The following is a 14869-nucleotide window of genomic DNA, read 5'->3' as shown; positions in this document are numbered from 1 at the left end:
TCCTAAACGGCTGGAAAATAAGTTAGGCCTTGTATCCACAAGGGGTTCTCAGCTCCCCTGAGAAAGGCAATATAAAATTCAAAGAATCTAAGCAAAAAAATAATCATCATATTTGGGGGATCATCTTGTAAATTCTGGCTTAAGTACAGGAAACAACTTTTCAGTCCTCACTGATTCACAAATTGCTGATTTATTCTGACATTAATTAAAACTGCATCGTGTCGTGTGAGTTACTGCAGTGCTGGGAATACTTGGTTCCCATGTGGTAGTGGGCGCAGTCTGAGGCTGCGCACTGAGGACTGGCCTTGGGGGAGCACTGTGTAATCTCCCCCACACACACTTTGGAAGGTCAGTATTACAATATTATCCTCAAGTTTATACAATGAGGAAACTCCACGAGTTCTGTTAAACAAGTTGCCCAGAAAAGGTTAACAGATCTTGAGGTTGGTTAGCAGATCTAGTAAATGGTAAAGTAAGACGAAGTCAAGGAGAATAGGTGTGGTAAGGGTAAAAATATTAAAATACTGCAAATATATTTTTGAGAGGTCAGCCAACCACATGATTTTCAATCCAAGCACAATAAATGTTTAAAAATTAGCAAATGTGCACCACCTTTAAACATTCAATCATTTAGAAGTCAAATTTCAAATGCTCTGTAATACAACTCTTGTTTACAGAGCCCTGCTTCACACAGCAGACTGGTTTTGTGCCTTTTTTTCTAAAGGGGACAGCTGCTTTCAAGTCTGGCTGACTGGGAAAAGCTAATAAGTAATATTAATGACATGTAGCAGCAGATGGCTCACAGTGCAGGTGAAATACCAACAACCAATTCACTCTTTGGCAAGTTGAGAGAAAATTATAAAATGTTCTATGAAACCAAAACCTTAATACAGCAAAACTTACCAGATTGCTATTAAGATTGCAGAGGAACTAGTGTCCAAGTATATTTCTATTAAGCGTGAATAAAATAAGCTTTAATGATACACACTGATACTCATGGAGGTATCAGTGGGAAGCTGGTTCTTATACTGAAATAAAGTTCAAGACTGGGAGGACAAAAATTCAGACGAATTTTGAGACTGAATTTGCCCATGGTTGCCTGCTCTCCTCCTTCAAACGTCCCTGCAGAAATGCACCAAGGCTGTGTGGACTGGACGAATCCATTACGCATTAATTGCACATGCTCTAAAAGGGTCTACCAACTGTCACTCCAAGCTGACCGCCTTGTGCTTCCTGACATTCCCACTCAGATGCTCCCAAGCAGGCTATTGCTTGCCTCTGCCCCCCACAAGCCGTGATCCTTTCCATTTGCAACGCGCTGGGAACTCAGCATGTGTCTCTCCTGCAATCACGTACACCACTGTGGCAAGGTTTGCCTATTCCTGGCTTCAAGGCCATGCTCAACATCCACATGTGCCCTGACCACATCCTGAACCCACCCATTTCTATATTGGCACTCTCGGGGATTCCTTTCTTTAGGAAGCCTTTGCTGTTATGTCTTTTCCATGGTGGTAACCTACTTGTCTCCTTTCTAAAGATGTAGAAGCCTGGGTTCTCTTCTTCCTTTGTGTGGAAGACATCATCGGGATGTGACATTGTACTGGAAATTCTAGCCATAATTTCCGGCAAGAAAATGTTCCAAAATTAGATTGGGGTGAATATACTACAAACACTGAATTGACACTTAAAGTGGATATATGATATGGCATCAGAATTGCATCTCAACAAAACTGTTTTTTAAAAGATTTCAAAGAAGACTATCATAAAATTTGTATTTTAAACAAATTCAGAAATCCCTAGTCACTGAGAAAGGCCATGCTGTTTTCCCATCATCCTAATTAAGAAACAAGTACATTTAAGTTGCTAAAATCATATAGGAGGAAAGGCTGGTCTAAAACCCATATCCTTTATGAATCTATTTTTAAATGTCTCCTGTATCTTACTCCTGCTGTAAACCTCAGAAGTACTATGTTTTAGCCCTTGAGCATTTGCACTACTTTGTAATACTGCAGTTTGCTGAAGGCCAAAGAAAAGTGCCAGATCATCTGATACCAAAACACTAGCAAGCCCTCTGGTCCCTCTGTTCCCTGGACTTAAAGATGAAGTCGTTGCAGGGCAAAGGTCTCCTGTCAAGAAGGGTTCCTTCTAAAACACCCTTTCCTTCTAGGCACTCTTCTAGCCCTGGCAAGAAATTTCATATTTGACAAAACATGCCGTTCCACAACTGAGCAGCTCCGCTTGTTAGAAAATCATTACATACCCCTGGGAATTATCTACCGTAGGTTCACCTGATTAGCCCAAATTTTGCCTTTCTGTGTAATAACACAGAAAAATCTATTTATTCTTTCCTAAGACTTCCCTTCAAATGATTAAACTTACTATTTAGGAAATTCTTAGTAAGTACCTACTATAGGTAGAAAAAAGCACTGTGGAAAGTTTTAATACTAATGAGACAAATTGGTGCTCATAGTATAACCCTAAGAAGACAGGTTCACAAACTGCTATAATATAACGAAGAAAAGTACATGAAGAGGATACGTAAGCATCCGATTTGGAGACAGATTTGGGGTGGGATTCCAGCCTTAAGACTTACAAGCTACGACCTTAGAGAAATTATTTAACTAACTTTATTAAGCCTCAGTTTCCTTATCTGCAAACAAGGTAACATAATATCTAAATTGCACAGCTGATTAAAAACAGAATTAGAGGCAGTGTTTGAAGACACACACACACTGAGGAGCATGTGCACAAATATCAGCTGCTCGTGCTGTCACTGCTGTCACTACTGCTATTAGAATTAATGCATCTCATCATTATCATTACCAAGAAAACCATGAACTGCCATGAGTATTCACAGGAAAGGGATTACGTTTCTTTGGAACATGTAGGAAACATTAGAAGATGATCGTGATTCTTTTGCGCTATGCTGTACTTCCTCCAAACTGAACACCCATTCCCAGCACCTTCAAACCCTTCATATAAAATAGTTGAATATCCTAACCTCTCTTCTCTACAGTCTTCCTGTTTTGTCAAAATTTTCTCAAGACTTATGCCAAGGACAGAACACAACATTCTAAATGTGTTAATCATTTATTGATTTACTAATTTTCTCATTCATTAGTTCATTCAAAAGATGTTTTACTACCTTCTGTATGCTCGGTGCTTTATTAGGCTTAGAGATTCCTTTTTAAATGATTAAAAACAGTTTCTGTCTACAGGAAGTTGAGAGGCTAGTGAAGGAAAGAGACATCTTTACAAACATTTGCAATAAATTGATCTGATACCAAAACATTAACAAGCCTTCTCTGATTACCATGTCTAAGTATCAAAAGAGAGACGTACAAAATGCTGTGGGAATTCCCAGGATATCAGGACAACTTCACCAGGCCCACCTGTTCTGTAAGAGTGCATGCGGTATGACCCCAACCAAAACACCAATGGTGTTTCTCACAGAACAGAACAAATAATCCAAAAACCCACATGGAACCACAATGGACTCCAAATCACCACAGCAATCTTAAGAAAGAAGAACAAAGTTGTAGGGATCACACTACCTAATATCAAACTATACTACAAGGCCATACATTGAAACAGACACCGAAATCAACAGAATAGCAGCCCCAGAAATAAACCCATACCTATCTGATCAATTAATGTTTGACAAAGGAAGCAAGAACGTGCAATGGGGTAAAGACGGTTTATTCAATAAGTGGTGTTGGGAAAATTGCACCAATACATGCAAAAAATGAAACTAAAACACCTTCTTATACCATATACAAGAATGAGCTCAAAATGGATTTAGTAGTTAAATGTAAGATTCAAAACATAAAACTCCTAGAACAAAACATAGGCAGTTAAACCTCTGACATTTCTCTGAGCAATATATTCTTTTGCTGGATCTCCTCAGACAAGGGAAACAAAAGAAAAAATAAACTAATGGGACTAGATCAAACTAAAAAGTTTTGCACAGCAAAAACCAACAAAACCAAAAGACAACCTACTGAATGGGAGAACATATTCACCAAGCATATATCTGATAAGTGGTTAATACCAAAATGTATAAGGAATACAGCTCAACACCAAACAAACAAACAAACAAAAAGCAATAATCCAATTAAAAAGTGGGCAAGGAGATGAACAGGCACTTTTCCAAAGAGGACATAGATACACATGGCCAATACAAATATGAGAAGATGCTTAATGTCACTAATCATCAGGGAAATGCAAATTAAAACCACTTGAGGTATCATCACCTCACACCAGTCAGAATGGCCACCATCAATAAATCAACAAAGAAGTGGTTGTGAGAATGTGGGGAAGAGGGCACCCCCATGCACTGTTGGTGGGGTGTGGACTGGTACAGCTGCTATGAAGAACAATGGGGAGGGTCCTTAGAAAATTAAAGATAGGACAAGCTTAAAATAACATTTTAAATTAATTAATTTTTTAAAAGAGTGCATGCATTCTATGAACCTGCCCAGAATCACTCTCTTTTTACTATGGTAACAGACACCACCATCTCTTTCTCTGAAGGAACTGACCTGTGTGCGATGCTGAAAGAATCGGAGTTACTACGTGGCTGGCCTCCGCAGCCACAGGGACTAGCAGGGGAACCAAGCCATCCAACACTATCAGGCCACACGCCTGGACCGAACTGTTGATCTGAGATGGGCTTGCGGTTCAAGCTGGGCCAATCAGAGTCTTTTCTGAAAGTTTGGTCTGTGCTCCTACAATCAGAAGCTGTTGAGGGTGTTAGTGGCTTTCACAGGAAAGAGCCCGCCTGAGATGGCAATCAAAGGAGCCAAGAATATGAGCAAGAAGAGCAAGAGAAAGTCTTGATAAAATCATTTACTCTCTATTGACATCCCAGTCTCATGAGTCAAGAGCCTCCTGCTCCACCTCCCCATAATCCACCTCTGAAAAGTATTTTTAAAATTCATTAACAGAATTTTATAATTATCCCCAAGTGTGGAAACAAATCTGACATCTTGTGCTACCACCATTACAAGGGAACGTGCATCCCATCCCATAATGAGGGGCAAAAAAACACCACAGTTTGCCCTGGGATAAAACAGGCCCCCCAAAAAGTTACTTTGTTTAGTTCTAGTACTCAAAATAAATAAAACTCTAAGGCTTTTGTCTAAGCTGCTGACTGTCTAACAAAAACCACCTTATCCCCTGACTTTTGCAAGTTGCTATGAGACTACTTTTGCAGGTGTGACAGACACGTGAGACCTGCTTTTCGACAATGAACAGCTTAATTAAAAACCAAGTATCCTTTGTATTCTTGGGAGGATTTTTCCCTTTCAGTAACTGGTGCATTTTTTATTTGGAGAGTCAGGTCTTCTCAAGCTTGGATTCTCTCAGAAATCTTTTTTGCAAGCAATGTTTTCTCTTTTCTAAATACTTTTATATGTGAGACTTTAACACAATAAATTTTGATTTTTCTAGTCTAACCTCATTGTTCAAGCATACTGGTGTCTTTCTCAGTCTTAATTCTGTCATTTTTCCCAGCTTTACTAATTTACAATTTGATATACTTACTTGTTCCTAATGTCTTCATGCAAATTAAGAATTTTAAAATGAAATACTGAAAGTCATCTAAGCTCATAATCTTCTTGGTATGAGTTAGAATAGGTATGAACCCTCTGTTAAATTTATATTCCTATGGCAAACTATGATACCAACTGTACCCCTAGTTAATATCAACTACATTCCTAGTTTATATCCATTTATTAAATATTTTACATAGAGTTCTTCAATTAGTCATATATCCACTTAGCCATACCATTTAGTCCACATTCTCTATGTTATCCATAGGAAGATCATGAGAAGCTCTATCAAATACCTTCCTAACATTAAAGATGCCTTCTCCTCATGAATATTTGCCCATTATCACTGGTTAACATTCTTTTGATCTCAAATCTCAAGCACTGAGTCTGTGCATGTACTTGTATACAGCTATATGAGTGCACCTTGATGTGTGTAAAAAGTGGGTTCTGAGCATTCTTTGAAAACAAAGCACACATAAAAAGTTAACTCACTACTACGAAACCATGCCAATCCTAGCACTAGCCTGTGTTGCATTTAATGCAGCTTCCCGCCCACAGCCCCACATCTCCGTAGTTCTTCAGACTCCCCACACCCCCTCCTGTGTCAGGTCTTCACCATCCCGCTCCGTCTTCCAGAAGTGCTCTCTCCCAAGCTCTTGCCTAGGTTTTATACAGAGCTCTGAAACCTCTCCAGACTAGGTCAGATCCACATAAAACTCAAGACTTCTCTGTGAAAGTACTAATTACAATTGGAAATAATAATTCCTTTACTGGAAGCAACCTAAGTGCCCATTAGCAAATGAGTGGATCCAAAAACTGTGGTACATTTACACAATGGAATTCTATGCAGCAGAGAGAAAGAAGGAGCTTATACCCTTTGCAATGGCATGGATGGAACTGGAGAGCATTATGCTAAGTGAAATAAGCCAGGTGGTGAGGGACAAATACCATATGATCTCAACTTTAACTGGAACATAATTAACAAAAGAAAAAAGCAAACAAAATGTAATCAGAGATATTGAAATTAAGAACATGGTAACAATAGCCAGAAGGGAGTGGGGAGGGGACAGTGGGGAGAGGGGTCTATAGGAGCTACTATAAAGGACACAAGGACAAAATCAAGGGGGAGGGTGGAGGTAGGGGAGGGAGGTGGGACTGGCTGGGGTGGGGTGGAGGGATGGGGAGAAAATGCAGACAATTGTAACTGAATAAAAAAATTAAAATTAAAATAAATAAAAATAATTCCTTTTTTTACTGACTACCTTTTCCTATAAAGTCTAGACCAGTGGCACTCAAATTGTTGGGCTCCTGGACCAGCAGAATCAGAATCACTTGGGAACATCTTCAAAACGTAAATTCTCAGACCAGCCCTAGATCTACTGAAACAGACAATTTGGGACAGAACCCTCCAGGAGAGTCTGATGCACACAAAGGTTTGACAACCACTGTTCTACAATCCATGCAGGCATTTACATTCTTCCGCATATCCTGAGCTCTGCCCTCATCACCCACCACTTTGTATGTGGCCAGTGCTCAGTAAAATTCACCGAATAAATGAATGAATGAGTGGGCACTCCACATTTTTCATGACGTTAATGAGAGTCTCTTAATCGGGATGAGAATGGTTCCAGTTCCCAATTAAAATTTCCTGAAAAATGTCCCCAGTAGGCAGGAAGCAATCAAATAACTAAGCTTCAAAGTGAACACAGAAACTTGTAACATTTCTGTCACATAAAGGAGAATGTTCAAAGTCTCTATATCACAATAGCCACTTCCCTTGATAATCCTCTCTCTCTAAACAAGAGGAAAATAAGATCAAAGACAGGCAGTCATTGAACAACCTGGGAAACACCACTAAACCACCAGCAAATCACCAGGGCACCCAAACAAGATTAAATACTTTTAAAAAGGTGAAACCAGAACAAACGAAAATGTTGGAACCAACAAAAACAGAAAACATTCAAATTCACATGTTTAATCTATACTTTCACTGTATGTTATTTAATTAAATTCCCATTACTTTTGTTTACTATTGAAGTTAGGAAGCTTTATCTTGAAATTAGTTTCGCATCACTTTTTAAAGAATCACTGAGTTTATGGAGTGTTAGTCCATTGTTTTTCTCTATAGCAAAACCAGGTTCAGAGTTCACCCGGACCAAGAGAAAAACGTAAGTGGCATGTATGTGTACACACCATGCCTGTGGGTGCACACGTGTGCACATATGTGTGTATGTGTGCTCTGTGCATTCTACATTTGTTACACAGCCTCACTTCCTTTAGGCCCAAGTCAACTAGATTTGTCACAGCACTCACTGACATAATAAAAATGACTCCTAAATATTTTTGTTATAGCAAAAACAAGATTCACTTGTATTTTAGATCTCACTCATTTAAGCTTCAGTAATGCTGAATTAATAATTATTATATACAATTTATTTTAATTGCCTTTAATTATTAATAAGGCAAGTTTAGCTAAGAAAACCTTAACTGAAGAAACATTATTCCAAATTACTTCGACCCACCTTAGTGACTCCCTACATGTATTTGCTAAGTAAAAATAGCTCACACTTGGCCATTACTGCGGGACCATGAAGATCTTACTGTATAACCCCTTGTCACTTAGAGCTGTTAGTTTGAATTACTGTTTTTATTAAAAATAATCAAGCACTTCTAATTACTGAAATTTCCCACCAATTTAAACCGGCCTTCCCTTGAATTATTCTGCATTAGTAAGTACTCCAGATAGTAGAATGCAAATAGTAGAGTGGACTTGTCTTAAGCATTCAAAAGTAAATTCCTTAAAAAAAATACTTAAGGATTAAGAATAAGAACAATAACCATATAAAAACTATAGATCGGGACCTCAGGATAAAAACTGAAGAAAATAAAGAAATACTGACAGCTATGTCTATTTTCCAAACTAGGTCAAGAAATTAAATGTCATGATTGCGAAGATGCACACCCACGGAAAGAATGCTCCATCACAGCTGCTTCAGTCTCAGCTTTCCCTACGGAAGAGGCTGGTATGGCTGACACTTTTTAATTAAGAGAATGGCAGGTCGAGACTGCAGAGCTTATGGGTGCATTTTCCCTGTGGCTCAGTGTCCTTTATATGGTAATTACTTTGCATTTTCTAAAGGCAAGTACACAGTCATCTGCCATAACTAAATCAGCCAATGGCTGCATGGCTTTTCTGTTGCCAGAACCTACTGAGAAACCAAACAAAGAGAAGTGACAGGATACAACAGGTCCCCAAATAAAGTCACTACCTTCAACGTCCTTTACTGTTGCATTGTAACACTGATGAAATGCTACAGGTGCTTAACCTATGGTAAAAGTAGTTTGGTTACATGTCTCTTCACTCAGTCTCAAACCCTATCAACAATGTGAAAACTTACTGTACAGTCTCAGGACACATTTTAAGACTGTGCTTCTCCTGATGTTACTACTTGTTTAAACATAGAACTGTTACAAATGGCAGTGATTTATTGAGCACTCAGCATGCACTGCATGGGAACCTTACGTTGAATACCTCACACTCTCAGGGCAGCCTCATGAAAGAGGAACAGATATTATCCCTACTTTAAAAATGAAAAAACTGACACTTAGAGATGGCATATAACTTGCCCACAGCGCTAATTAGTAAATTGGAAAATCGAAAATCAAAGCCGGGAAGGCAGGCTTCAGAATATAAATTCCGGAATTTCCTCTGCACTACTTTACATACGTGTGCTATAAATCAGCTCATTGAACTCTCTCATCCACAAATCAGAGTCTGGCAAACTGGGAAGAGGGCTGAATAGAGATGAGACGGAGTCCACCGAACACTGCCGATACCTTTCCATCTCCATCACACGGATTGTGGATCTGAAAGTAGTCTTTCGTGGTACAGGGCGGGCGCTCCACACACTCGCTGGACCCTTCCTCTGTAACAGAAAAATGCATTTCGGAAATGAGTCCATTCCTGTGTGACTCTAAGAAATGCGGGAAACCAAAACAAACACACAAAAAAGACAAAAAGGGAACGTAACTTTACAGAGGAATTTAGGTAGAACTAGCTAGGCCCGAAGAAGGTGAGGCCTACCTATATTTTTTTTTCCCACTGGACATTTTTATTTTCACTGGGGCAGTAAGTGTATCCAGGACACACAAGGGGCAGACCATTGTTTTTCCAAGAAGACATGATTTATTCTGTTATCATTACAATTGTAACTTTGGAATAAATTAACAGTTTCTAAATATATCTCTATGCCCACAAATCATCTAAAAGTACAACATGAATCTAGATTAGTGTAAGCACAGCCAAAACAGTTACTTGTGGGGCACAGAAGAGAAAAAATTACAGACAAAAGGGAAAGTCATGCAGAAGAGGACAGAAGAAGCCATTTTTACCCATTCAATGCTGATTCACCTCAGCACTTTGGTGTCTGTCTGGCCCCTTGTTCCTGTCCCACTTAGTGTGACTTCGGGCTTATGACTATACACTGACAAATGGAAATTTAAAAAGAAAGGAATGAAGGGCATAAGCTGGCAGAGACTAGACCAACCTGAAAACTGGGAGTCCTCTGCACACTTTATGCACTCCTTGGCTCCCTTCTCAGAGTAGGTGTTCCGGGGACACACTTGGCAGTTGAACGACCCTGGTTTGTTGCTGAAGGTGCCTGGCTTGCACGGAAAGCACTCTGATGTGTACGCCACCCCTGCGGGCCAATGAGACAGAGAGGATGGGAGTGAGGACCCAGCAGCAGCAGCAAGCAAGTCAGCACCTTTCTGCAGCTTCTACCAGAAGTGAGACAGAATTACTGACAGAAAGCTCTGCCCAAATCCTTTATCTCATTACACCAAGAAAGTGTTTGCTGCATTCAAGGAACTGGGATAGATTGTGAATAAAACACACTAAGAAAAGCAAACACTTAAACAGGAGATTGACATTTCTTAGCGGTATAGTAACTATATAAACTCAGTTGTCAAAAGACAACTCCACGAACTTACAAGTGAAATAAACTTTAAGGTCCTCTCCAATTCTATAAGCTACCACTTTCTCTGATCTCTGCAGCTACCTGTTTGTTTCCTTTTTATCATCTGCTCACTAAGTCACAGACAAGATTCAAGAGGCCCTAAGAAGGGCTTTTCTTCTGGTTTGTAATTCCAGATATCGCCAGAAGATGTCGCTATGACTAATTATTAATAGGATCCCAGGAACAAGTACACTTTTAAAATATTAAAATATATGCCAAAATTTAATAAAGAATCACTATTTTAATTAGAAGTAGCCCCGAGAATGAACAATGCCAGGGTTTACTAGCTACTCTCCTGGGCCACAAAGGCCTAGCTGGCTCAAAAGCAGCATAAGAGATTTAGGAGACACGCCACAATGTTTATTTTATTGTCATTTTTATGGATACAGCAGCAACCTGAGTAAGCTCAGTGACTAGCACAAATGAATAACAGGCTCTTATTAACAAAGATGTTTTTCTTTTATTTAAAGACACTTAAAATAGTCATCATGTTTACTTTTTCACCAAGATTAAATAATTCAGTTTCAGGGCACAAAACAAAACAAAAACAAAAAGCCAGTCACCTTGCCAGGAATAAAACCAGGACCTCTAGACCTATGCGATATCTCACCTATTCACTCCTGTCCCATAAACCCTTGAACCGGCCAAACCAAAAATTCAGTCAATATTTTAACTCAATATAAAATGTGATATCTGACTATTAAAACAGATTGCTGTGAAATACCTTCAATTGTGATATTTTTTACCAAAACTGGCTTGACTGCTTTAGAACCCATAAGGATGCCTGTAGTTCTCCAGTATAATATGTTTGTACCAGATTTTAGCATCACCTGGAAAGAAAAACACAAGACACTCAGGTCAGATAAACCACGCTACATCCAACCACACCTGAAAGCTAATCTCTTACACATTTTTCCTTGCATGATAATAAAACACCATTAATTTGTAAGCCGCAAATATAAGTCACTGTTAATTCAGACCCAAGCTCTGCTAAAGTTCAAATTATCTTTAAAAAAGACGTTGCTAATCCAAGAAATATAGTAATAAAGAAGGGAAGGAAATTTCTCAAGTCTAAAGAAAAAGATAAAGTGATTTTCAAACAATCTGCATGAAGCCTTGGTTTATATTTAAAATGGACTCATTTTAGAGATTAAAAGGCATTCAGCCCAATTATATATATGTATTGGATGCTACTATTCATAAGTAGATTTCAGCTCTGAGAACAAAAAGACAACAGAAAGGGTTTGCTTCTTTCCAAATGTATTTAATAAACAATACTACAACAGTAACAACCGAAAATAGAATTGTTTTTATAGAACAAACCAATGTAACTCTATAACTTTAGAACTTAAATGATACTATGTCTAATATCTGCTTTCTTTGCCACCGGGGCATTTTTCTAATTATAAATCAAACTACCTTCCTGAGAAATTTCATGCTGATTCGGGCAAGCAAACTAATTCGAAGGGTTCCTGGCTTTCTCATTTGCCACCCTAATTCTCCTGTGCAGTCTCTGGCGGGCCAAATTCAATCCCTGAAAACTGAAAACCCATCCAACCACTTCACCTTGCCAGAGATTCAGAGAAGTAGTGCATTAAGTACTTCCATCTTGTATGAAGTCTTTATACGTGAAGAAAGTATATTTGTTACCACAGGTTATTTGTACCTTCAAAGCCCAAGTGACTGAATGCTTAGGCAAATGGATCTTAAGTGGTACTAATGTCACTTCCAGGCATACAGATGAAAAAATACTCGGAAAGGCACACTGTACCAATCACTGCAAGATGGGGCACCTGCTACAACACAAAGGCAAGGATGGATCTTCGCTCATGGACATACAGCTCAGTGTACACTGCGAACACTGCACGGGCCCTTCCTATACATCATCTCATTTCACTCTGTAGATGTAGTCCTATTTCTCCCATGGGGAAAAAACCTCCCAGATTCAAAGCAATTAACCAATCGCTTTGTGCCTAAAGAAACACAGCTACTCTAAGCCAGAGTTGGATTTTAAATGCATGTTTCACTCCAATGGGAGGGCCTCAAATTCTAACAGATACACTGACTGTGTTACCTGATATCTGTGTTCAAGCATTCACAGTTATGTGTGGAGAATTAGGCAGTTACTTTACTCAATATGAAGGCATTTTTCAGAGGGCATGAAACTTTGACCAATCAGTGGCAAATAGATAGGAAGAAGGTTTAGGTTCCAAACATGGATGAATTTTGTGGTAATCAGAGCTACCCAACAACAGGGTCAGTACGGTCCCCAACAAGACAAACTTGAAAAGTCACTTATTGCGAAGACGGCAGAGACGGCTAGATGAAAGGAACTCAAGGGTCCTTCCAAAGCCAAGAGCCATTGGTTTTCGGTCCCATGACAGGAGCATCTGTAAACTTACATCCTCCGAGGTTTTGCATATCCGTTTGATTAGCCTCATTTCTTGTTAATGCCCCTTTGAAAAGGAGAAAAGCCGGAGTGTGATGGGAAAGAGAAATGAAAGAGCCTAAGGAGACAGAGAAAGGTAAGAAAACTTACCTAGAGATGGAGTCCATACAGCCTCTTCTCTAACTGGCAATTGTCCAAACTAATAAACAATTGTGAAACCTTTTTGTTTGTTAAAGTAAACTTTTTAGAAAGGTTGGCAAAGGAAGGGAATAACAGGGTTGCTGACAGAGAGAACAAAGGGAGACTTACAGAATGGGAGCCCCACTCGCCGCTGTCGGTGAGCTTGACCCACTTGTCAGCGGTGGTGTCCATCTCCTGGCACTGATCGTTCTGGATCTGCAGGGCCAACACAATGGCTCGTGAGTGATGGCTTTAATCAACTGTGTACTCAGCACTGGACAGGCTGCAAGAGCTTCTTTCAATATGTACATTAAACAATGTCCATGAGTACATCCCTACCAGTAAGCACGCCATGGCCTCTGAAGCCTAAGTGACAACTGCTCGTGAGGGAGAGGTTGTACGTAAACCATCGGCATTATTTTTACTAAAGGCTAGCTCACTGAGAAGGAAGGAGGGGGCTGGATAAGGGAAAGAGGAAGCAAGCAGTTAATACTGAAAATCCACTTAAAGAGAAAGAGGAGTTACAAAAATCTTACCAAATTGTTTTAAAAGCTTGCATTCACCATGCAGGCCCAATGGTATAAAAACTAAGTTTATTTTTTACAATATTTGGGGCAGTAAAATCTTAAGTTAGTAAATAAAGGTTTTTGTTTGACTACAGTCAAAGTCCCAAATTTTTATTTGAGGGTAAACACTAATCATTTGCCACACCAATTCAAAAGGCTACCGCTAATACGTTTAGCACCAAACACTCTGTGCGTTGCAGAAAATTCTCCCAAAATGCCTAGGGTTTGAGACACTACTTTTCCAAGTCTACAAAGAAGATGGGAACGTCAAAAGTTAGGCCATCTTTAGAAAAATACTGCACAATAGTGGGCAACAGAGTAGGGTTAAAATAGGTTTTCACCCATGCTACTTCCACCCAGTGGCTATTCCTTTCTTTTCTAAATCATTTTGCTACTTCATTCATCCTCTTGACCACTTTGCAAACAATATGAACATGGTCTCCATCAGAGAAATTTCCTAAAGACTTACTAACTAGAAAATGGATCCTTTACCACGCAAATGTCAAAGAATTTCCACTACTGAGGATATTGGCTTTAACTGAATTTAACTATTTTATTTATATTATAAGCCTAGTGGCTATTTTCATGTAAGTGTTCTGCCATTTTTAAACAGATATGGACCCAGCATAGACCTTTGCAGGTCAGCGTTCGTATAAGCTGACAGCTCTTCTTCAGCCAAAATCAGACATCATGCGTCATCACAACCTCCCCTCTCCCGACATTCTAGAGACCTGAGTTCCGTTACTCATTCTCAAAGTAACTAGCAATGCTATAACCTCTGTCCAGTCACTCACTCTTTCTACGTTTCAGTTCTATCATTTAATAAGGGAGGCGGGGCTGAACGAAAGTCCCACACCAGTCTAAGATTAAACACTTTACTGTTTTAAATTATGTAACGTCCACAGGAACAACTGTGTCTCTTGGCCCTCAGACATCACCTTTCCATTAACCCTTGGCAGGGTGATCATGAGCGCCTGTCCCTCTGAATCAATAAATCACAACCTACGAAGCTGAGATATCAATAACAGAAGGAACAGGAACTTACCATACGTTTTCAGTCAATAACAGAAGAATAAGGGCATTATTGAAGAAAGTAATGAAACTTCGTGCCTCTGGAGTACCTTTATTGACAACTCTGAAAGCACTTGCCGCACAGCATAAAAC

The 14869-nt window shown here is 39.3% G+C and overlaps 1 protein-coding gene across 2 annotated transcripts in view; it reads right to left on the bottom strand.

The window, feature by feature from the left end:
* Positions 1–14869, bottom strand: part of ELAPOR2 (endosome-lysosome associated apoptosis and autophagy regulator family member 2) — a 172623-nt gene that overhangs the window by 57943 nt on the left and 99811 nt on the right. For both annotated transcript variants that reach the window (XM_024557609.3, XM_053927017.1), the window contains 4 exons: positions 13269–13355; positions 11295–11400; positions 10100–10252; positions 9390–9478 (listed from right to left, as the gene is read on the bottom strand). In XM_024557609.3, coding sequence (XP_024413377.2) covers positions 9390–9478; positions 10100–10252; positions 11295–11400; positions 13269–13355 — 435 coding nt within the window. The remainder of the gene's footprint in view (positions 1–9389; positions 9479–10099; positions 10253–11294; positions 11401–13268; positions 13356–14869) is intronic.

The sequence above is a fragment of the Desmodus rotundus genome, chromosome 6 (assembly GCF_022682495.2).
Source record: "Desmodus rotundus isolate HL8 chromosome 6, HLdesRot8A.1, whole genome shotgun sequence".
NCBI classification, from domain to species: domain Eukaryota; kingdom Metazoa; phylum Chordata; class Mammalia; order Chiroptera; family Phyllostomidae; genus Desmodus; species Desmodus rotundus.
The sequence above is the reverse complement of the archived record's forward strand: the minus strand, read 5'-3'. Positions and strand labels throughout refer to the sequence as shown.